The sequence below is a fragment of the Meriones unguiculatus genome, chromosome 3, assembly GCF_030254825.1.
Source record: "Meriones unguiculatus strain TT.TT164.6M chromosome 3, Bangor_MerUng_6.1, whole genome shotgun sequence".
NCBI lineage: Eukaryota > Metazoa > Chordata > Mammalia > Rodentia > Muridae > Meriones > Meriones unguiculatus.
In genome coordinates, this window is record NC_083351.1 from 135,608,779 (window position 1) to 135,633,033 (window position 24,255).

Here is a 24,255-nt window from a genome sequence, read left to right on the forward strand (position 1 = left end):
GATGTTCTGGAGGTTGAGTGGTGGGGGCAAGGGACAGATCAGGTTTGAGGGGTCCATAGGTGTTCAGTTTAGGGAGTGCAGACTTTGAGGTATCTGTGTGGTCAGTTTTTGCATGAATATTTCAGTCAGATCCTTGTACCACAAGCTGAGCCTGGAGGTAAAGCCTGGGAATAAAAGCTCACAGTGAGAGTGGAAGCTGTGTGGGCTTTTCACCAAATATGTTCTCACCACTGCATGATGCTGAGTCAGCGCGCATGCACATACATATAAACACACACACACACACACACACACACACACACACACACACCCCTATATATTCCAGAACTTTTAGAAAGTCACTACATCTATCTAAGCCCAGAATAATTAATTGCCTTTATTTAGAAATAGACAGGTATATTTCCAGGCCTACACAAGTATTCTCTGACTGCTCTCAGATCAAGTCAAGTCCACACATTAACGTTTACTAGCCCCCAGGTCCTCACAGGATATTCTCTTTCTCTTTCCCCATCTTGCTTCTCTCTCTCTCTCTCTCTCTCTCTCTCTCTCTCTCTCCCTCTCTCCCTGTCTCTTCTCCTGAACCCCAACCCACTTCTCTCAATCTCTTTCATGTGTATGAATGTTTTGCCTTCATAAAGCCTGGGCACCAAGTCACACACTATGGACAGGAATTACAGACAGCTTTGGTCATATGGGTGCTGGAAATTGAACCCAGGTCCTTTGCAAGAGAATCCAGTTTTCCCCACCTTTGAACCATCCCTCCAGCACCCATCCCCAAACAAGATTCTTAAACCAGATTGCATATGTTAAATAAGTTCATACATTTTATAAGTCCTATAGGGCTGGAATCTACAAATGAGCAAGTTGTTAAGGGACAGCATGCTAAACAAAATGCAGAGCACTAGGACAGAGTTATTTGAATGCAAAGGAGAGAGTGCTGGAGGAGCCCAGGACACCAAACAGTAGGCTTCTCCCAGGACAGGACAGACACCCTGGAGGTATCTTTTAGGTAGCTGTGAGAAGGCTAGGGTCCTTACAAGTGCCCAGGAGGCATTCTGGACACAATGAGCAGACAGTGAGGTAGGAGGTAGGAGGCAGGACATCACCCTTCATCAGGGAAATCACAAGCCCTGATTTGCCTAACTTGATTTCTGCTCTTTGTTTTATCATCAGAGGGCTCCAGATTTTGTAATTGCTACTTTGCCATACAGCCGTTAGTCCTTCTTAATCAATAACATTTGCAGCAATCACAGGCAATTTTCAGATGCGCTTCTATACATATACTGCACCTTAATGACTTCACAAGGAATCTCACGCACATTTCTTATTCTGAATTTATAATCAGGTGAGCTACAGCATAACACTCTCCAAGGCTGTTACCTGGCAATGTACAACTTCAAGTGAGCACCTGCCTGAGCCATTTTCACAAGACACAGTACGTGGTGCACAGGCCACAGTTGCTCTGAAATTTTGGATTTTCTTTCAATTTATCTGAAAAAAAAATCTCAAAATTGTCAAATTCACGGAACAAACAACTACAACCCTGGCTAAGAAAGCAACAAGGCCAGGTTCCCCTCACCACGGGGACTTTTTGTGTTCAGTACACATATTTCAAAGCCAAACAGGCCAGGTTTAAAAACCATAACACCCCAAAGTGTTTTTTTTTTTCTGGTTATGCTGCTGATGTATTATTAATATTAAAATGCATTTGTGCGGAAGAAAAAATAAATCATTTATAATCATATCAGATGTCAGCATGGCTAGGAAATTGCTTCCCCAGTCTGACGTGCCACGCGTGTCACACACAGTGCTCTCCTTTTCTGCTCTTTAAGTTTTAGAACACGAATGTTTCCAGAGTCACTTTCCTGAATCCTCACCACACTGTGACCTGGTGCTCCTTCTGCCTCCACACCATATTGTTTAGACAGTCAGTCACCCATAGGTGCAAATCAGTGGGAGCTGAGACACACCCCACTGAGAAGGCTTTGGTGGCAGCACAGTCTGGTAACGCCCAGACTCAGCAGGAAACAAGACCTCTCCGTGGGCCAACTCCTGCTTACTTCTCCACATCACCCTCTGTCTCTCGGCTCTGCCTAGCATGATTGCAGCAGATTCCCGTATCCTATGCCTCTCTGCATCTGTTTACTCCATGCCCCCTCCCCCCGGTGTCCTCCACCTCGAAAGCCAGTGACTGATATAGCCTTCTAGGCTCAGCCTTCTACCCTTATTTCATCCGGGGAGACTTCTCTGACTACCCAAACATGGTGAGAAGCCATCTTTGATGATGATGTGCCAAATCACCCAGCCTATTTTTGTCTGTCAGCTATTGGCACATAAGACTGTGTCACAGCCACCTCCAAACTCAGCCCTCTGCAAACGAACATGTACCCCCACATTTCCAAGTCGGGGGGAGAGTCTTCTGGGCCCGTGGTGGATAGTAGTGGGTGGCAGTGTTGAGGGACCATGATACAGCTCCACATTGCTGAGAGGTCTGCTTAGATTTGGGGGGACCTTGACTCGGCCTAAACTGGGGTTTATTTCATCAACATTGTAAAGAATAGCAGAATTAGTGAGTTTGGTGAAGCGGGAATGGCAGTTTTATCAAAGATTGTTCAATTCAGGGTTAAGCATGAACATTAAGGGAAAGGAAGACAGCTCAGCAAAGCTGTTCCCTTGCTGAGAGAGCGCAGGCAAAATCAAGACTGTGCAAGTTTGGGTACAGGCTCCTATGGGAAAGATTAAGTAATTCATTGTCCTAGCACTAGCCAATATTCACTTTTGGGAACTCCTGGAGTACACTGCAAAAGGTTCCCAAGAACCGCACCCCCCACACACACACACACACACTTCTTGACAGGAGAAATGGGTAAGGTGGTTTCAGAAATGCCTTGGGTGGCGTTATAATTTAGTAAAGTAACATATGAGAGGTTATATGACCTTCCCTGTAAACAGGGTCTCTGAGGAGATAGAGATGAGAGCAGCTTTGTGAGTAGACAGAGGAAAAAGCCTCAGTTGTTAACTATACAGATTAAGATTCAAGATTCTGTCCTGCTGTTGGCAAAGGCCTCATCTGAATTCCAGAGTGGAGGGGGCCTTCTTTCTCTCTTACCATGTTCCCCAGATTTCCCCATCTTCTATCCTGCCTCAAGACCCAGAGCATAGTCTTTTCTTGATAGCAGTCACTCAGGGGACAGCAGAGGACGCCTGATGTCCTCAGGCCTAGGTTGAAAACTGTCATTCTCACCCTCATGCCATCTCCACTGACCACAGTCGGTGTCAGTGGGAAAGGAGGGCGCTTCTTCTCCTGAGACTGGAAGCAAGCCAGGCTTGCTAAGTGATATCCAGTCCAGCCTGGTGTTGAAGCCCCAAACCTTTGATTCATCTTGACTCTTCTCTTCCTTTTCCTGTACGTCATATCCAATCCATCAACAAACTCTCAGCTCCACCTTGCAAAGGCTTCCATGGCCCCATATCCCTTAGCTCCTGGACCACTGACTTCCTGTTCCTGGCCACCTTCATCTCTCCTCTAGGTAACTTAAACAGCATCCTAATTGGCTCTTTTGTGTCTGCTCTTGCTCCTTGCAATTCATTCCATCCTAGCAGCCAGCCTGATCTTTCAGAGCATGAATCAGATGGTGCCGGCTCTGCTCTGAGGTCTTCCAATGACTCCCCATCTCCCTGGAGGAAAAGAAGGACAGTTCTCAGAAGTGCTGTTTGGACATCTACCATCTGTTCATTGTTAACTCCCCTGGCCTTGACTCTTCCTGTTCTCTCCTTTGCTCACTTTGCCCCAGGCCCTGCCCCTCTAGCTCTTCCTCATCAACCCCTGACATTCTCCCTTTTTGCTTCAGTCTTCTTTCTCTGAAGACCCTATCTGGAACATATCACAGATTTGCATAGCTATCTCCATCACCTTCTACTCTCAATTCAAAATCACCTCCTCAGGGAGCTCCTGCCTCACCATCTGTATAAAGCAGCAACTTCTCTAGGCAGCCTTCCCTCCCCAGTGAAAGGCAAGGTCCATGAGAGGAGCAGCTACTTGCTTTGTTTATGGTTGCACCTCAAAGACTTAGCACAGCCCCTGGCATGCAGTGGGTACCTGATGGACCTTTGCTCCATGGCTAGTTAACACTCATCACATGTATTAAACTCATCTACCAGTATAACAAGGTCTCCATGGGCAAGGAGAACACTGTTATTCCTTGTAGCTCCAGTGCAAAACAGCTCAGTAAGCACACACCAGGCTGGGTCGAAGCCTCTTTCCAAGGAGAGGTTCCTGGAAGTTACTCATGCAGGCTTTGGGTTAGTGAGTTCTTACCCGGTTTCTGCATCTTACCAGTAGTGTTTGTCTGAAGGAAAATGTTTTTCCAGGAATTGGTGACAGGCTGACTCTGGAAGAATGAACTCCAATTTAGCAAGTAGGAGAGGCCATGGTCTGACTTTCCATAGGGCTTCTGCTGGCATCATTCCCTTTCGGCCACCAGCCTCAGGATTGTAAGACATGCCTACACCACTTTCCATGTGTTATGCCCAAGTCTCAAGGGCCCCAAAGACCACCAACAGGCCGATTCCAATGCAAACACAGTAGGGTCTTTTATTACAAGCTCAAGCTCTGGCCCACACCATCACCAACACAGCAGTTCTTGAGTGTAGAGCCCTGAGCTCAGGAAGGGAGGGGTTTGTATTAGGATTACCGTGAGGCTTGGGAGATTTCAGCTTAGTGGGTACACAACTGGGTGATATTCAGCAAGGGCAGGCTTGTTACAAAGTGATTGTGGCTAACTTTAAGCAAACTATCTATAGACCTCAGGAATGTTAGGTATCTGTGCCTCTAGGTGGGCTGCCCAGCACAGATGCCCCACCCTGAGATGGCCCACCTTCCCATTCTTGTGGTTACCTCCAAGCCTTCCTTGGGTAGGGAATTTTATGGCCTCATTCCTGGGACTGGTGGCTTTTTGGGCTGGGAGGTCAGGCCTAGTTCTCTCACATGTCTCCAGGACCTCAGCTAGCGCCTGCAGCGCAGATGCTTGGCTGGTCCTTGATGTCAGAATGACTGACTGAGAGAACCCAGGGTCTTCTGTGAGCCTCCCGTGCCTGGAAGTGGCTTGGGTATGCCTCATGGGCGGAAGCTTTGGAAGGAACCAGGGAGGGCTCTTTTGGTTTGGCAGCATCTGCAGCCGTCTGCTTCAGCTACAACAGGTCAAAGAGACCCAAAACATGCTTGCTGAAAGCCACCCAGCTGTGACTGTCTGACCCTCGGGGACTGAGCCGACACTGTCAGTTTTGCCACACCCTGCCAGGCTGTTTCTCTTTGTGCCCAAGGAACAAGCTGCATGGTCCTCTAAAGGGATCCGATACGAGGGGGCTCTGCAGACCTTTGGCTCGTAACTGTCACCATGCAGACAAGGATGTGAGTGGGCGGGAGACTCATTGCAGAGAAAGGTGAGTCATGAGGTCAAAACTCGAGTAGGGAGTGCACAGGCTGGGAAGAACACCATACGGTGCTCCACCTGTCACCTGCCTTTCAGATGGTGTGCAGGGATTGTGGAGTATACATGACAGGTCTGTGGAAGACTTGTGGCCTTGGGGAAAACAAAAACATCCCTTTCCCTTAGGGACAGCTGACATACAGGTCAATGCACATCCCACTACACCAAGAATGACATCAACCCACCCATCAGCTCACCCAGTCTCTCCCCACCCACCCCTGGCTGTGTTAACAGGAGGCCCTCTAGCATCAGGCCCTCATCTTTCATGTCAAGGACCCTGAACATTCTCCTTCCTCCTGCCTGTGATGGGTTTAGAGCGTGTGCTGGGGCAGTTGGTGTTACTATCAAATGAGAACTTACCTGCACTAGGATATGGATACCTGAGTTTGAATTCTGGCTGCCAACAAGTCTCTGGACCTCAGTCCCCACCCAGGAAACAGGAATATCAATAGTATCTATACCCTAGGTTTCCCATGACAATTTGATGTACGGCAGCCCAAGACTTGGCACAGGGCAAGCATTCAATAAATGATAACAAATAGTAATGCCCCTTGGAATAACTGTGCCTCTTAATATTGTGTCTCTCTTAGTCTAGTTTATAATATTACGGATTGGATGAATCACAAAGGAAAATTAACTGAAGGCTAGAAAGACCAGTGTTCAGGTGTCTGCATCCGGTGACAGCCTCTTCCTGCTTTCGTCCATGGTGGGAGGTGGAAGTACAAGAAAATTTAAGGGACAAGAGTCCTGGTCAGAGCCACCAACAGCCTGCACAGCCTGCATGCCCTCTCCCACCAGCGCCTGTGCAAGGCCTTCTTCCTAGAAGGTTCACCCTGCTGTCTGGCACCTGCCTCAGCCTCACTAGCTTCTGCTCATCCCCAGGTCTCAGTTCCTACTCCACCCCCTCCCCCTTCAGAAGCCCCGATGTCTTCATGCCAGTGGAAAAGCCCAGCTCTGCCCCAGGGCACTCCCAGCACCTTGTGGTCTTCGTTTGCTTGCTTGTAGCCTGCATGGCAGGGCAATATTTGATTTAGGTCCGGCACATAATGGCTGCCGAAATAAGCTTGCAGAATTAGTGGGTGTGATACTCGGGTTTCCCAAACAGAACCGGAACTGTTTTCTCAAAATAAAGCTCTGTTTATAGGCAAGTCTCTGAATCCAGCAGGGGACCTGTCAAAATCAGTGAGCTCGGTAGCCTGTTAGTTCTGGAATTACACAGGTGTGTTGCTGTGCTAAGACCACCTCGCAATGTCAGTAGCTGCCGATTGAGTGAAGCAAAGTTCAGGTGGTAAATTAAGTACCCAGGGAGGCCCATCAGCACTGCCTGACATGGCCAGGGTCTGGCATCACAGTTGTGAGTCCTCAGAATGCTGACCCATCCCCTTGCTCCAAGCTTCTGCCCTCTGCTTGTACCATGTGCCCAAGGGCATCACAGAGTGAAGCCACAGGAGTGGATCCACACGGGTATTTGTCAGCTTTACTCAAAGAGGTGCTGGGAGAGTGAAACCAAGAGAGACTAGATTCCTTGCAAGGTTCTCTGTGAACTGCAGGCTCCAGATCACTACAGGGTTAACCAGTTCTTGTCACTTGCTGTAGTGATTACTCAGAATCCCTACTCCAGTTTTCTCTTTGTAAAAACAAAACAAAAATATCAAGCCTTTAATCCCAGCACTCAGGAAGGCAGAAGCAGATGGATTGCTGTGAGTTCAAGGCTGGCCTGGTCTACAAATCCAGTCCAAGACAGCTGAGGCTACACAGAGAAACCCTGTCTCAAAAAAAAAAAAAAAAAAAAAAAGAAAGAAAGAAAAACAAGAAAGTAAAAGTATGAAAAGATCTCTACATTGATGAGCCTTGTAGCAATGTGGACTTACTGATAAGGTGAAGGTGAATGAAACAATTATAGGAATGAAAGCAAAAACATGGCTTAAGGCTCTTCAATTTTCATTATAATAATGAGTGCCAGGCTGAGGTTCTCACCTAGCATTGCACATCCAACAGTTGATTCCACTTATAATTAATAAGAACTCAGCCATGTATGTTAAATCTTGGCCTACTTGTCCATCAAGCGAGAAGTATGTAGAAGGACGTGCACTAGGATGGGTGCAGCTTGGAGTCCTGGCTTAGCTGTAGGGTCCTCCAAGTGTACTGTATGCCCAGTGCCATGCTGCCTGTTTCACCTGCCTCGGCTCACAGAATCCTCACACCACCATGCCATCACCAGGGGAAACGGGCTATGCACAGTCACTTACAGCCTGCACTTCAGAATCCTCCCAAGTACTCCACTCCATCCTCACACCCCTGTCGTTGGCTCTGTCTCTAGGGGATGAACTACCTCTATCCTTTCTCTGACGAGAACCCACAGTCACTTCCTCATGCTTTCTGTTACTGCTGTTCACAGTCTGGCTGTTTGCACCCTTGTAGCACTCTGACTGGGTCTGCAGACACTCTTCTCCCAGTAATCTTATCTTTATTCTCTCCTTGTCACCTGAGCCAATCTGTGCTATACATCTGTCACCATCAGCAAACACAAACCCTTCACAATCAAAGCATGGAGCACCATGCTCTGTCCGTGACCTCCAGTGTTCCCATCTCCCTTAAATCTCCAACTCTACTACTGTCTTCCTCCGGAACCCAGGACACACAGATGAAGCCACATTTCCCCTCTCCCCCTCCCTCCTGTCTTCCTCCGGGCTCACTGGAGTTATCTTTCCACTTTCCCTCTCCCTCCAAAGTCTGCTTTCTCCTTGTGCCGGCTTCAGTTTCCTTAGCCACCATTAAAACTGTTCCTTCAGCTATTCCTCAATCCCTTTGCCCGTCTGGATTTCTCTTTGGAAAAAACCAAGTTCCTGCCTACTCTGTGTGGGCACCAGAGAAGGTGAATGTATTTAGAAAAAAACAGAATCCCATTAGCTGACCTCATCTTAAATTTGTTACCATAAACCTCAAATGAGCTCTTCTGTGGTTTGTTTTTCTGTTTTGTTTTAGTTATTTGTTTGGATAGGTCCTTAAGCCTTTTTGATTTTTAAGCTGTTCTCTATCTCCCTCTGCAGCCCCAGGCTGGTCTTAAACCCTGCTGCCTCCTACCTGCACCCACAAGTGCCGTTCATTCCAATAGTCTCCCCCAAACTATATCTGACCTTTCTTCAGATCGGTTCCATCTCCCTTATTATTATTAGCTCTCAGCTAATCACTTTTATTTATGTTTAACTCAAAACAAAACAAGGAAGACAGGAAGGAAAGAAGGAAGGAAGGACAGAGGAAGGAAGGACATTACTTTGCTGTGACAAAAAACATCTTAACAGCTTCAGGGAGAAGGGCTGATTGTGGCTTAGGGTTCCAGAGGGACAGAGTGAGTGACACAGGGAAGTCACAGTAGCAGGCAGGGAAGGCACACAGGCAGTGGCAAGAGGCTGCTGTACCATTCTGCAACCGCACTCAGAAGTGGAATGTGAACAGGACACGGGGCTTGGGCTGCAAGGCTGACCAACTTCTTCTCCAGTGATCTCTGTATCCTAAAAGTTTCAAACACACACACACACACACACACACACACCAAGGAGTACCACCAGCTGAGGACCAAGTATTCAAAGAAGCCTCTGGGGGACAGTTCACATCCAAACCACAACAAGGAGGGATGAAGGCAGGGATGGAGAATAAGAAGAAACAGAAAAGATTCTCTTGACCCTATTTATTCATTGCCCTTCTCTCCTTCACAGCCCAGTTCTAAAGAGCCATCTGCCCCCTGGCTGCAGTACCTCACAGGTCTGGAGCTGCTGACCCATGACCCCATGATGGCAGGTTCACTAACTTCAGCAAGGAAATCTCAATCCTCTTACTTAGAGATAACGAACCTATGTGGGAGAGTTGTGGCTGCTGACATATCATATTCAAAGCTCTTCACTGTACCTGTTACCACAACCATCTCTTAATGCCACCAAGCATGTGGGAAACAAAAGCTCCTTCTAGGCTTTGGTTTTAAGCTTAGGTCAGCAGCTTCCCTCTGCTACCTTATCTCCCTTTGCTCTAGTGGAAGATTTCAATAAAAACTTCCTCCCATAACTAGGTCCCTGAAGGGAAGCATGTGGGAGTAGGTTTGAAGTCCTCACTCTTTTGAAATTTAATTTCTAGGGTCTCCATTGAGGAATGAGTGTTAATTATCCTGAATTGTGTGGGTGTCTCAATAGCATCGACCTGAGAAAGTCACTTCAATTTTGTCCCATCTGGGTAATGAGCTTCTCTCTCTCCTAATTTTTATCTGTCAATCACTTTGATAAAACTGACAAGTTGGAGTTCTTCACCAAAACCAAGAAAACTAATGACTTACTAAAACTGATGCTGGTAAAACAATCTTAGCACCAAAAGTTCAAGATACCAATACACTTTGCTGGTTAGTTTCAGTTTGCTGTCTGTTGAAACCAGAAATTGATCTATAGATCTAGCCCAATATCACTAAAAAAAAATCCCAACATAATTTCTACAGATATGAATAAGTTTGCTATTAAGTTTATAGAAAAATGAAAAATAATTTTTAAAACAGAAGCACTATTTAAATGTATGACAAAGCTGAGGTATTTGGAGTGCCAAGTCTTAGCATTTAATGTAAAGCTACAAAAATAAAGACAGAGAACCCATGAAAGGACAGGTCATATACAATGGTATGCTTATTCCAGAAGTAAGTTATCAAACCCAACATTCATTTACCATATGCTGAGCCACACAGTTCTTTTCGTACTTGCTTTAACACGTGAGAACTTGAGCTCACCCAAAAACTCGTACACTGACATTTATAGTGGCATTGTTCTTATTTGCCAAAGGCTAGAAACAAACAGTGGCTTCACTGGTTGAGTGGATAGACAAACTATGGTACCACCATAGAGTGGATCCAAAACAGAAAGAAATAAACTTTTCATGCACTTGACAATGTTGAACTGAAGAGATTATGCTGAGACAAAGAGTCAGACCTCACAGGGTTGTTACTATAGCCATTTCTATATCATTCTACAAAAGGCAAAACTCTAGGGCCCCCTTCCTTTTCTGCCACAAACACAGTTCATGGTCTAAAGAAACACAGCAGCATGCAGCAGTCCAAAGCATGAGTGCCAGGGCCTCCATCATCCACCAGTCAGTCCCACAAGACACAAACACCTTCCCTCATCACTATTCTAAAGAGCAGGCATGAGTGTACCCTAAAAGGAAAAGAAGCAAAGAAGGTCCAGGCCTATGTAGCAGCCCACTAAGATTGCCTCAAGGTCCATGCTTGTAGAACTTCATCTACCCTGTGGCACCAAGGTTAAACTGGCTTAGTTTCTTGTCCTATAACAGTGATACTAACATGGCAAAAGAAGTTTAACAGAAAAAGAGTTCGTTGTGGCTCCTGGGTCCTCATGGTGCAGAGCTCAAAGTACTAAAAGCAACACAGAGTGGTAAAATAGGCTAGAAACCAAGGGGAAATGTGTATGGAGAAGGTGGAAGCAATCAGCTGTGTCAAAGCAGTCACTGGGTCCGGTGAGATGAGGACTGAGCACCAGCCGCTGACTCAGCGACATGAGCGGCATCTGTGGCTCTGACCAGGGCAGCCACAGCAGAGTCCATGCTGTGAAAACATTATTCAACAGGACAATGAAATATACAGGAGGACATTCAGAGGCAATGGATGTAGACAAACCTGTTCAGAGTTTGGCTGTCAAATAGTACAAAAACTTGGAGCAGTAACGGGAGGCAAGAGAGATTTATTTTTAAGACAAAGAAATAACAGCATGTGTGTCTGCTGAGCCAGTAGGAGGCAGGAAATCTGGCAGTGCAGGGGAGGGGAGGAAGACCAGGAGTGTCCTTGAGCAGCTGTCTAGCAGTAATCAGAGGAACTGGCTTAGGGAAAGAGCAGAGGTAGCCAGTCCCAGACTTGATGAGTGCAGAGGCACGAGGGACACTCCGTATGATGCTGTGTGCGTGGAGAACTTCTCTCCTGACAGCAGACAAGCCCCTTTGAGAGCTGAGAGGGAGCAGGCAGACGTGTGCTGCCTGGGCTCAGAGTCTCAGCTTCCTTGACTTCTGGCTGGAAACTGCGACAATCCTTCCTTTGTAGGGCACAATGAGTACTAAGAGGGTACCTCGTTGGCATTGGGAGAAACCTCAGCTTCCAGGGACATGACTTCTGAATGATTTGGGGCAGGGTAGGCTCCATGCATGTTTCTCTTGGCATTCATCAGGTGGGAAGCATAGGGCCCACAATTTGCCAAACAAACGTGTGTACGGTAAAAATTTTAAATGAATGGCAGTTCATTTTAAAATGTATAAGCCACTTTTCCGAAACATGAAAAGGCGCACCTGTGTATATTATGTCTCCAGTTTATCCTACCAGCCATGGCTTTCCAGTAAAGACTCTTAAAATAGTCCCCAGTGCTGACAGGAATGATGTTTTTCTACAGTCTTAGAATCGTCTCAGCCTTGGGCACAAGGACCTGCTGCTTTGAAAGAGCCTGGGAAGGCATGGCAGACTCACAGATCACTCAGGGGCTAACCTGGAAGACAGAGTCCTGACCCCCGTCCCTGGGAATCCTGGCTCAGCGAGTAGGGTGGAGTGTGGGAGTCTATGTCTTTAGCACACACCTGAGGTAACCGATGCAAGTGGCCCGTGGACCCCTCAGCAAAGGCAAGCTTAGGGAAGACAGGCCCAGTGGAGAGCCTCAGCCTTGCCCTCTGGATCCAGCGCATGCCTCTGGCTCCAAGGCCCTCCAGGGGCTCACGGTTGTTGGCCAGTGCAGCGCCTCACTGCTGTGCTGAGCAAGCCAACCCGCGGGGCTCAGTGTGACGCAGCCTGATTTCTTTTTATTCTGTTAGAACGATTACAGGAAGTTATCTATGCAATGCAAGGACTTTGTGGTGGGTGTGCTGGACCTGTGCCGAGACACAGAAGAGGTGGAAGCGATTTTAAATGGCGATGTGAACTTCCAAGTCTGGTCCGACCACCACCGTCCAAGTCTGAGCCGGATCAAACTCGCCATTAAATACGAAGTCAAGAAGGTAAGCTCCCTCGCCTTTCCTGCCTTCTTGCCTGGCTTTGCGGGGCTGCTGGCCCAGCTTCATGCTCGTGCATATTCACGGTCCCACAAAGTAACTGTGACACCTAAATTCTGCCCAGACGGGGAACTGCCAGTCTTACAGAGCTGCTCAGATCTCACCAGCCCTTCCTACTCGGCTCCCAATCTCCAACAGAGAGGACTCACAATCCGTCCATGGGCAGGGCTTGAGCCTGGAGAGCAATCAGAACACACTCCGGGGAGTATTCCCATGGGCCAGCAAGCCTGTCCCATGACTTGCTCTAAAGACTGTAGTTTATATCTCAGCAGCATCCACTGAGCTTTCTCTGTGCACCCAGCAACTCTCTGTGTAGAAAGCAGCTTGGAGAGAGGGCCAGGTGTGAGCCATGCATCTCTGAGGCTTATAGACAGGTCACTCCAACGTCTCACAAGTTCTTAGTAGAGAGCTCATGTAGATGTCCAAGGGTAAGCTCATCCCCTTGCCAATACACACCAAAGTCCTTCAGTGGCCACTGTCCCTCCGTATCCCTCATATCCCAGCCACAGCTACCCTGCAAGCCCCTGTCTCAAAAGAGTTTCTTAACTAAATGGTTTTAAATGGCCCAGTTTGGGCTCTGGCATTTCTCCTGCCTTGATTATCCAAACGGGGGCAGGCAAGGGCATGAAGCAGCCATCAAAGGTGGCAGGTACCTGTGAGACTCATCTAGGGAGCTTCCATGTTTCCTAAGGTGTTCGTCACTCTTACTTCGATAATTATCACAAATCCTGGGAGAAATGGAGTCCCCGAGGCTCTGAGCAACTAAAGACAAAGCACTTTTGCCAGGAGCTGGGGGAGTCAAGCTTCAAGTTCCCATCTGTTTTCTTAGCTTATGGAAATGCATTGTTTAACCCAACCTCAGATCTTACCAGGGTTTTTGTTTTGCTTGGCTTTCAACCAAAGCACAGGGGTCTCATTCTGGAACTGCTGAGACTCCCCAAACCCCCGGGTTCAAACAAGCCCTTCTGTGGGGGCCATGTGACATCGGTCAATATAAGCTTGAGGTGGCTCTAAGCTTCTAAGCACCAACCCCCAGCACTTCTACTCTCCAACTTCACCTGCCAGAATAGCTTCCTGCACTTCACAGGGCAAGACAGTGATGTCTGAAACATCCAGGAAACAGGAGACACTGGAGGTCTGTGGTTCATGTTCACAGAATTTGACTACTAGAAGCAATCACAATAGTGTCTACCTTGTAGACACTGCCCATTTCCCCCTAAAATATAAATTTAAATCTTCTAGCAAAACCGTCATTGAAGGCAGAGCCACTCAGTAAGCCTGGCCATCTGGCCACTTCCTCACAGCCACAACCCTCCATTGCCAGCTTAAGGTACAAATGATCTGATAATGAATGAGATATAAAACCCAATCCCTCCATGGTCACGCTGGTCGAGGTCAGAATAAAAAGGTTTCATGAGCGAAATTATTTGCCCTAGTGGAATTTTCCAATTAAGGGAGTCATAAAGGTCTCAGGAAATAGCTATCATGAATGTCAAGTGTTTGCTGCCTCCATAGGTGGGAAGATGATAAATGACCTGTGTGGAATGCCAACCTTGCTGATTCCAAAGACCTCCAATGTGCAAATTCTCTCTAACCATGCATGCCATCATGCAAAGGCAGACAGCCCTGTGGCTTTTCTTGACATTTATTCTATTGTGAATCATAATGAAGATGCCTAATAGTAGAAAGGCTTACGAGTCATAGAATGCACTTCCAGTTTTACCTTAGGAACTGCAGCATATTTTAAAAAATACAGTCTTACCCTGGACATTTGAGTTGCAAATGACAACTCAAATGTCAAGGCCAGTGTACAAATATATTGTCTTTTGTATCTGAGACAGATAGATAGATAGATAGATAGATAGATAGATGTTAGAGATAGGTAGATGATAGATAGATAGATAGATAGATAGATAGATAGATAGATGTTAGAGATAGGTAGATGATAGATAGATAGATAGATAGATAGATAGATAGATAGATAGATAGATGTTAGAGATAGGTAGATGATAGATAGATAGATAGATAGATAGATAGATAGATAGATAGATAGATAGATAGACTGATAGATAGATAAAAGAATATAAAGCCTAAGATCCTGCCCAGGTATTATCATATCAGCCCATTAATATAGAGATGAAGTCAGACTAGCTACTCTTAGCATTTTTGCAAACATCTAATCAGGTGTGACCATTAAAAAGAGAGAGACAGAAAAAAAAATATTTTTTTTTCAATGCATGTGGATACCTTGAGTTCAGCATAATCAGACAGGTGCCTTTGCTTCAGGACACCATCAAGCCTTTACCATGTGTCACTGCTGTCACAGAGAACAAGGCCTGCCTTACAGAGCTCTTCCTTGTAGTGAAACATCCATGTGTCAGTCTGAAACAAAAGCTCAGCCTCTCTCTCTAGGAAATGCTTACAAATGATTGGTGTGGACTACCCTGTGCCTGCTCACACACAGGAATGGTGACACTCATCTGAATAGTTGACTCTTTTCAGGACTTACTAACATCCTCCCCTCTGCCAGTCTCCATCAGATGAAGACAGGAGTCCCTGATAACGAGGACAACCCTGAGCCAGTGTCAGGAGTCAGACGCCTCGCCTGACACATGTACTATAGCCTTGTGGTCTCGGCCAAGTCACTGAAGTGATGTCATGTTCCATCTGCACAGGTGGATGAACAAGCTTTTTCTCATTTGAAGTTTTTTTTTTTTTTTCTCTCGTTGTAAGTTTTTGCAAATTTACAGATGGCTGTAGAGGTAACAGTCCAGGAATTATGAAACCCTCTAATCAAAGGGGAAGCACAGTGTTTTCACTGAGAGATGACTACCTTTTAAGACCCTAAGTGTCCTACTGTCCCCTAAGACATTCTCTAAGTTGCCCTGTGTTATCTCCCCAAGAATGTTAAAAGCCGTGCCATGACAAGGACATCATCTAGCATCAGAGTCCTCTTGGAGTGCTCAACTGTGAATATCCTCTATGAACGCTGTGAATATCCTCTATGACCCTCTGCTCTGGGGGGGGGGGGGTCGCTCCAGCCAGGCGTGGTGGTGCATACCTTTAATCCCAGAACTAGGAAGGTAGAGGCAGGTGGGGCTCTAAGAATTTGAAGGGAGCCTGGTTTACAGAGTGAGTTCCAGGTCAGCCAGAGCTGACCAGCCAGAGGGTGACTCGCCTTCAGTAATGCAGTTGAGTGCATCAGTTGAGTGACAGCGTTGGAGGTGCGGCTAGGAGTGAGCCCAGCCAGGTCAATTCTGGATCTAACTGTTCATGGAGTCTCCTGAGCAGACGCTTAGACTTTGCCTTACTTCTCTCATCACTAATAGAATAATGAGGCTTAACTCCACAGGCTCTGCTGAGACGCAAGTGGGATAAAATGTGTGTACCTCAAATATGGCCAGACCTCAGCCACCTGTGGGGATACAGGTGGCGGTGTCCATACGCTCACTGCAGTAGCTTACAGGCAGGGCAAGGGGCATGTGCTAATGGCTCACTTGAGAACATACACGCTACCCACCTCAGAGAGCATCTTCACCTTATCAGACATCACAGATGGGAGCCTGTCCTTCATGCTGCCTCACACCAAAACTCTGAAGTGACAGTGTAGCCTGTACCCTACAGCTACTCAAAACCATCTCCAGCTTTGGCTTGTAGCTGCTCAAAACATTTTATCGTCTTCTTGGGCCAAAAGCCAGCTGAACTAGCCAGCTTGCTGTCTATGTCTGTCTCAAATATCCTTCTCAAAGGCATTCCTCTCCCACAACCACTGATCCTAAATAATCTTAGGGCATTTCTAGGCTCACACTCTGGAAAGATCCAATTACCCTAATCTCAATTTCAGCTCAGCTGAGCGCAAGCTTGATCCATAAGGCAAACCCAGGAATGGCACGTGGTGACTGCTTGGTGACTGTCACAAAGACCCAGGGTCTGCCCTTGATAACATGTACAGCTTGTTTAATGATGAACATGGTCTCTCTCCTCTTCCTCCTCTTCACTGCCTCATCATCTGTGGACTTGAAGGGTGAGGTCTTCCTTCCCTTTATGCTAGATGGTCTCATCATCACCCTTCCTCCTATCTTCCAGAACAAGGACCAGATGGCTCTCCTGGACACAGCAAGAGAATGCCTCTAGTCCTCTAGTGTTTAAAGGAGAGTAGGGCAAGGGGACCCAGAATGTGCTGTTTTGCATAATAGAAGTTTTAACCCTACCTTTGAACTGGGTAGAGCTTCTTGGACATAATCAAGTAAAGGCCCCCTACTGGGGGAGAAATACACACAGACAGAAGGAGGTGGCAGAAATAGAAGGGAGACAAAATGACTATTTTTGCTAAATGTATTACTTCCATAGAAGAAGAGTGTCTCTTCCCAGCACCTCTGAGCTCTACAGACACAGCTTGGCCTGTTACAGAACCAGTTAGAACAGGATACAGTCTTCCTTCCAACAAGTTGGAGAATAAGATGGGAAAGGTCCTGTGACTGCAGAAGCAGCAACCTCTTGTGTCAACAGTTAATACTTTTCAAAAGCATATGTGCAGAGTGTGTTCTGAGACTCAAGCATTCCGTTAGCTATGAGTGTCTAGAATATCAAAAAATAACATCATTCTGCTATATAAAGGTATGAAGTAAACATTCCCATTCCTAAAATGAAAAATAGGAGCACAGTAAGGAAAGGTCAGACAAAAGCAAGACCAACACCCAGCAGGGCAAGCATGAAATCCCAATGTTCCATGTTAGGCATCTAGGGCTCATAACAGAATCATCTGGGCTCCAAGGGCTTCAGTAGCCCTGCCCTTCAAGCCTGTTACTGTACAGATAGCCTGAGCCAGCACCACTCAATACATACAACATTCCTTGGCAGATGTCCCAAAATCCGGATCTGTCCGACATCCAGAATCTCTATCACAAACTGGGCTTCATTTTCACAGTTTCATGCCAGTGCCTAGGACAATGGCCTTTGTTACCATTGCCTAAGCCTCCATGGCCCCTATTCTTGCCTCTTTTACACATGTAAAACAAGTATACCACATGCATGATATTACCAAATTCTGCTGGCAGCTAAGGAAGTTACCTGGTTCCCTTGGACCATAACTGTATCAGCCTTTCTGTGGTGAGCCTGGGTAAACATTTCCCTAGGTTTTTAGCAGAAGACTTGGTGGCATTTTCAGTTTGGGCTTTCTCCTCTCAAATGAACTTATTAGATTTTTCTCAAGATGGAACCTTCAGTCTTATCCTCAGGGCACCTACAGCAGGAGGTTTCTCTTACTGATGTTAATATTGTCAACGATTACAGCTACCCATTTTGTCTAAACTTTCACTTTTCCCTTCCAGTTCCCACATTTGTCATATCTTTTTGCTCCATTTACAGCGCACTCTCTCTCTCTCTCTCTTTTTCTCTCTCTCATCACACACTTGAATAAAAGTGGTGAGAGGTAGCCCTCACCCAGCCTACAAACTCACCTCTTGAAACTTCTTCTGCCAAACAGCAAAACCATAATTCTCTGTCAGAGCACAGGCAGGATATACCCAAGTTCTTTGCCAGAAGAAAAATGAATGGGTTTATCCCCACGCCTGATACAAATCCTTGTTGCCCTCTAGAAGCTCATGAGCTGGGCCTGTGCTGTCCATCCTGTCTTTGTAAACTCCCACAAGAATGGTCCATCAAGCTCTGCCTACAACATTTTAGGGTTTTTCTAACTCTAAGTTACACATGCACCAGAATTCATCCCGAAAGACCAGCTCACAGGCCTAGAGACCACATTACCGTCTTTAATACACCAACAACCCCACTCCCAGTACCAGGTTTTCTGTCTTCATTACTTTTCTCATGCTGGGACGAGACACCTGACAGAAGCAACCTCAGAGAGGCAGAGTTTGTCTTGGCTCATACTCTGAGTGTCTGTGCGTTACAGGCAGGCACAGGAGCAGGGAGTGAGGCAGACGCCCCTCTGCATTCCCATTCAGGAAGCAGGGAGGTGAGTGGGTGCTCAGCTCGCCTGCTTGTGTTTGTTCAGCCCAGGGCCCCATCCGGTGGAATGGTTGTAGCACACAGGGTGGAGCCTCACCTCAGTCAGTGGAACCCAGGAGTATTCCCAGAGGCTTGTTTTCCAGACAGTCCATAGTAACCGTCACACACACCAAGCCAGCAGCTTCTCTGATGCTGCCCTCATTGCAAGACACTTTTAGAAGCACGAGGACAGAAACTTATAAAATGCATCCACGGTGCTCAACGCCATGGAAGGCTCTCCTCAGAGGGGAGCGCTGAGGGGAGAACAGCTCAGTGGGAGGACTGGCTACAGGGAAGACTCAATTGGTGGTGGGGTCAGGGAACAGTTCCATCTACATCATTCTACCTAGACTTGGGCCAAACGAACACCTTGTGCTCCTTTTATAAACATGGCATAAACAGATCCATTTTTTTCTAGTGAAAAAGCTGCTAGAAGGAAATGGAACTCGCTGGAGGGTGGTGCTGTGTTGTGGCCAGGAACATGACCGCACGCTTCTTGCTTACCAGGTATATGAATACAGACATACTACTTCACGTACTAGCTCGGGGGCTTCTCAGGTACATGACATGCTGTTCTAACCTTCTAGAGCCTCTAAAAGAAAAAGAAAAAAAGACAAACGAGACCTATTGTCTCCTTTTGCAGCCTCCATGGATAAGGCACTGGGGAGAGGGCATATGACCTCTGTTGGATCCCATTTCATTTCCTCTGTCTGCACAAAGCACAGGCAAGGCCAGCAAACAAAGGGGACCTGGGGACAGCAGGCTTTTTTAGAGGACATCTGAGGGGCCAGTCACACACACACAGGATCAAGCAGCCATTGTCCCATAGTGCTGCCCTGCAGCACATTGTCCTAACAGATGCTCAGTGCTGAGATGAGAGCAAGCAGCCTGGCCGGTCAGCCACTACGCAAACTGCTCTGCATGAAGCCGCTCTCTGCCAACCCATGTCGGTACCAAAGCGCGGCTCACCAACCTCTTCGGGGGTTTCTCTCCTCACTTCTGTGTCTCTGGCCTAGCCACGTGGCACAAAAGTGACCAGTATCCATTAATCACCCAGCTTAGAAGCGCTGGCTTTTATACAAGGAAGGATGGTTTTCCCGAGCAGGAAATGTCAATGAAAGAAGGAATAATCATGAACCCTTTCCTGCTGGGAGAAAACTCCCAAGAAATGTGGTAGGAAAGCACCTGGCAGAAGCCTGCCTCTCTGTGTTGAAGTCTCAGGGCCCTGGTTTCAAGATATGTGACTTTAGATGTGTGATTTCATCTCAGGACCTCAGTTTTCCTGTCCATACATAAGGGCATGTAACCTAAGAAATGGCATTCAATATTTACCAGCACACATACTCTCAGAGAATGGAGCAAACACAATAGATTAGCCAGTGGAAGCTGCTTAGCCTGTTGGCTTGGTTCCTCACTACTATTTATAATACTTGGGGCAGATCATCTTTTGCTGTAAGGACTGTCCAGAGTGGCAGCCCTGACCTCGACCCAGTGTCACTTGCCTCCCTAACTGTACCAACCAAAACTACATTGCCTGTTTCCAATACCTTTCTGGGAACAATGGGGCAAAACCACCCCTTGTTGAAAATTTCTGGGCTAGTTTTCAGACTCTGGGCCACCCAAAGCCCTGAATTCTAAGCCTGTAGTTATCCAAAGACGTCGTACAGCTCTTCCCTCGCAGAGCCAACTGCGGCGAGCTTTGCGACAGAGGGTCCCTAGTTTCCCAGCCCAGCTAATCTCAAGGGGAACACATCAGTTAGGTTCCTAAAGCTCTCAAGAGCTTCTCAGTTTTGGAGCATGAACTCACAGAGCCTCTCGAAATGGTGCACATCCTACATGCGATATGCTGAGCAGAATAGTGTTCAGGGGGAAGCCAGAGACTTTGCTGCAACTCCAGTATCTGTAATTGCCATTTGTGACTTAAAATTCACACACACACACACACACACACACACACATCTAGAAGAATCTAGATGATGCTCAAAGCTGGCCCCAGAGTACAGCCTCATCATCTCCAATCCCTCTACTACCAACTGTGTCCCTTTGGGTCACAGAAAAAGCATCTGGCTATCTAGGGAAACCCTGCCCCTGACTCTGGCCTGCTAGTAACATAGATGAACCAGAAAGGTGAGGCCCAGTGGATCCACCAGTCAGAGAAGTGGGGACTTTGTGTGAGGGTTTGGATCACAGCAGAAATCACCAAGGGCTTATAGTTGGTCTCTGCGCACTCCTACCTCATTAATCTGCATTATTACTGTATCCCCACAGTCCATCCTGCCCAGCTCAGCAAAAATAACAGGGTGAGGGGAACACACAGTCCACTGAAACACCTGTTGACCTGACCTTCTACAGGCAGGCTGCAAAGCTTTTTTGCTCTACATAAACAATTGTGTGAAGGGAGAATTCTTCGAAGCATTTTTCTCTTTGGTGATCAATCATATTTCCCAAGCCACATAATTTGCGTGTGTACAACTCTACCCACTGGGTGCTGTGCTTGTTGAGCTAGGTAGAGCAGGATCAGGATTACTTTTTGATTTGAAGGTCAGCAAGTAGGAAAGAATCTGAGGAACATTTTCAGCAGGAACGCAAACTCATCATCATCACCAAGAACAGATGCAAACCAAACACAATTACTATCTCACAACATGCAAAAACAAAAACCATTTTTAAATTGTTGTTTTTACCCCATAAATCAAGAGGATCTTGGAAGTCTCCCGTAAGGACTTCTGGCTAGCTCTAACAACTAAGCTAAAGGCCAAATGCACAAATCAGTCTTAGTATTTGCTTGTAAATTCTCAGATTTACATGAGAGGAATTGATATTCACAGAGTCCTTCCATTATGTCCCACAATGCATCATTCTTTTTGACCATTCATCTGTCTAAAGACACTTGCAAATTTTCTTCATGAAAGGGGGTTTTTGTAAGTATATTGCAGATGAAAAGGTTTGTTTAGTATGAATCCTTTAGTTAATGTAAGCCACAGTGATATCACGCCTTGACAGTGTTATCATCTAACTGGTCTCCCTGCATCTTCTCTCTTCCTTACACACACACACACACACACACACACACACACACACACGCACGCACATCACTAGGAGCAGAGCCGGAGGCCGTGTTCACATGCTCACAACTGGTCACAGGGTGATGTGAGGAGAAACCTGCACAAGTAGGATGAGGTAGAGAAGCGAGCATTGGCTTCCAAGAGCTGAGAGCAGGAGGCAACAGAAGATGAAGGTAGGAAGAAACAGGGCTGGGGGCCGGGGAAACTGACAAGGTCTGGCCAGGAACAGGCAGGCTGGCCAGGTGGACAGGAGATTTCCTCTCACTTATTTTGTTCATTACATGACATGACAAAAATAAGAAAGACAATTAAAAGTAAGAAAATAACATAGGATCCTATATCTCAGATGTCAGCTGTTTTAATTTGTTTCAGTCTCCTCATTCTTCCCCTGTGAAGACATATATTAACATACATTTAAATTTAGAGTAAAATATCTTGTGATTTGCTTCATTATTAGAATGAAAATGTTTTTCTGTATTTTCTGTAATTACGCTTGCTACATTAGCAGATGACCAATATGCCATTGTATACATTTGCTTTATTGCTAAATGTTCACACTTAAAATAGATTGCAATACATTATCAATTACATTTCTCATTACTGTGACACAGCACCTAACAAGGGGCTGGAGAGATGACTCAGCAGTTAAGAGTACTTACTGGTCTTGCACAGGACCCAGGTTTGGTTCCCAGCACCCAAGCAGGATGGCTCTATAACTCCAGCTTTAACCGGAAACTTGACCCAGCCTAGAGTCAGCTAGGAAGGAGTTCCCAGATCAGATTGCTGTAGGCACGGGGCATTATCTTGACTGCTTATTGTACAAAAGGGCCCAGCTTGTTATAGGAGGCACCATTCCCTATGCAGGTGGCCCTAGACTATATCAGACAGCTAAGTCTGGGTCTAGGAGAGAGCCAGCAAGCAGCATTCCTCCACAGCTTCAGCCTTGAGTTCCTGCCCAGTCTCCCTCACAGATGGGCGATGAGCTGAAAGTGTGTAAGATGAAATAAGCCCTTTCCTCCCGAATTTGCTCTTGGCCGTGGTATTTATCACAATGACAGAAAATGAACTAGGATGCTATGAGACAAAACAGCCGGTGAGGGAGTCTACAGACAATGCTGTGTCCAGGAGAAGAAACGTGTGTTTGGAGATAGAAAATATGAGTTTGCAAGTCAAGGTACAAAGTCAGAAACTTTAGGTAGATTCTGGTCTACCAATCATAGGATAAATTGCTCAGATCCCTAAATCACCCCAACAGAACTGTGATTCAGGGGGAAGCCATTTTACAAGCATGGAGGTCTTATTGGTAAAAGTGGGTGGCACTAAAGGAGGCCTTATGGCCCTCACATGACTGGGCAGAAGACAAAAGAAAGGAGCAGAACTTGGAAAAGATGCTCAGGAAGAAGGGACATGGAGGCGTTCTCAGACAGGTAGCAGAGGCCACCACGATCCTCTTCATATGCAAGCTGCACCCTTTCTATGTTCTAACAGAGCAGGGGGCGCATCACCTAGGGTCATACAGCTGGGAGGAGGCCATGCAGAGATGCAAACTTACACACACCTGGGCCCAAAGCCTCTATTCTGAATCTGTCCTTTGCCACCATAAAACATTGCCACAGTGTGATGGCACCAGGGAACTAGGAAAGCCTTCCTGCCTAGAAAGCAGACAGAGGAGTCCCTGTGGTGGTGGCAGGCTGGGACCATCACTCAGGGACACCTCACCTCTCCTGAGATCCTCTCCTTACCTTCCTCATCCAACTACCCCAGGTCACCTTCACTAAAAGTAGGATCACACAAGGTTATCTTTCATCTTTTAAAAACGTATTGTTTGTTTGTTTGTTTGGTTGGTTGGTTGGTTGGTTGGTTGGTTGGTGTGTAAGAGTGTTTTATTCCAGTGTATGTCCGTGTGCCGCATGTGTGCCTGGTGGCTTCAGAGGCCAGAGCAGGATATCATACCCCATTGGACTACAGTCACAGACACTGAGCTGTCATGCGGTGCTGGGAATTGAACCTGGTTTCTCTGCAAGAGCAGTAAGAGGTCGTTTAACCGCTGAGCTGTCTCTCCAGCTCCATACATGGTACATGGTTTCCTAATAAGGATCTTCATTCTGTGGGCCAGAGGAAAGTGTTAAGTGTTGGCTGATTTGGAAGCTGCTTTTGGTGACCACCAAGCTGAAATTTACCGAAATTAAGATCCTGTAGAAAGGGTTTGCAAAGACAGATTTCAACATACAAATCTATTAGCATCCATTCTAGCTCCTGAGCTGTTAATAAATACCAGCCTGAGGAAGCTGATGGTTCACTGTAGAAACAGAGAACACATGCAGACTCGCAGAGCACTTCATAGTTCTCAAATATCACGTTGGCAGATAGTGCACGGTTATCCCCAAACCTCCTTACAAAACTAATAAGAGATTTCTATTTCCCCCAAGAACTGCATGTTTCTGAAAAAAAAAAAAATCCTTTTAACATGGAGAAAACTACCACATGAGGTAGTCATGACAAGCATGTGTGGCCCTGGTGTGACGCCTCACAGTCACCTCAAGTGAACCATTCCATGCTGCTTTTCTCACCTCCAGTGCAGGGACAGCAATACTTGGCTCCTACATTTCTAGTTTGCAGTA

The 24,255-nt window shown here is 46.5% G+C and overlaps 1 protein-coding gene across 3 annotated transcripts in view; it reads left to right on the forward strand.

Moving 5' to 3' along the window:
* Trpc7 (transient receptor potential cation channel subfamily C member 7) overlaps positions 1–24,255 on the forward strand; it is a 117,409-nt gene that overhangs the window by 22,343 nt on the left and 70,811 nt on the right. For all 3 annotated transcript variants that reach the window (XM_021650831.2, XM_021650830.2, XM_060380588.1), the window contains exon 3: positions 12,327–12,509. In XM_021650831.2, coding sequence (XP_021506506.1) covers positions 12,327–12,509 — 183 coding nt within the window. The remainder of the gene's footprint in view (positions 1–12,326; positions 12,510–24,255) is intronic.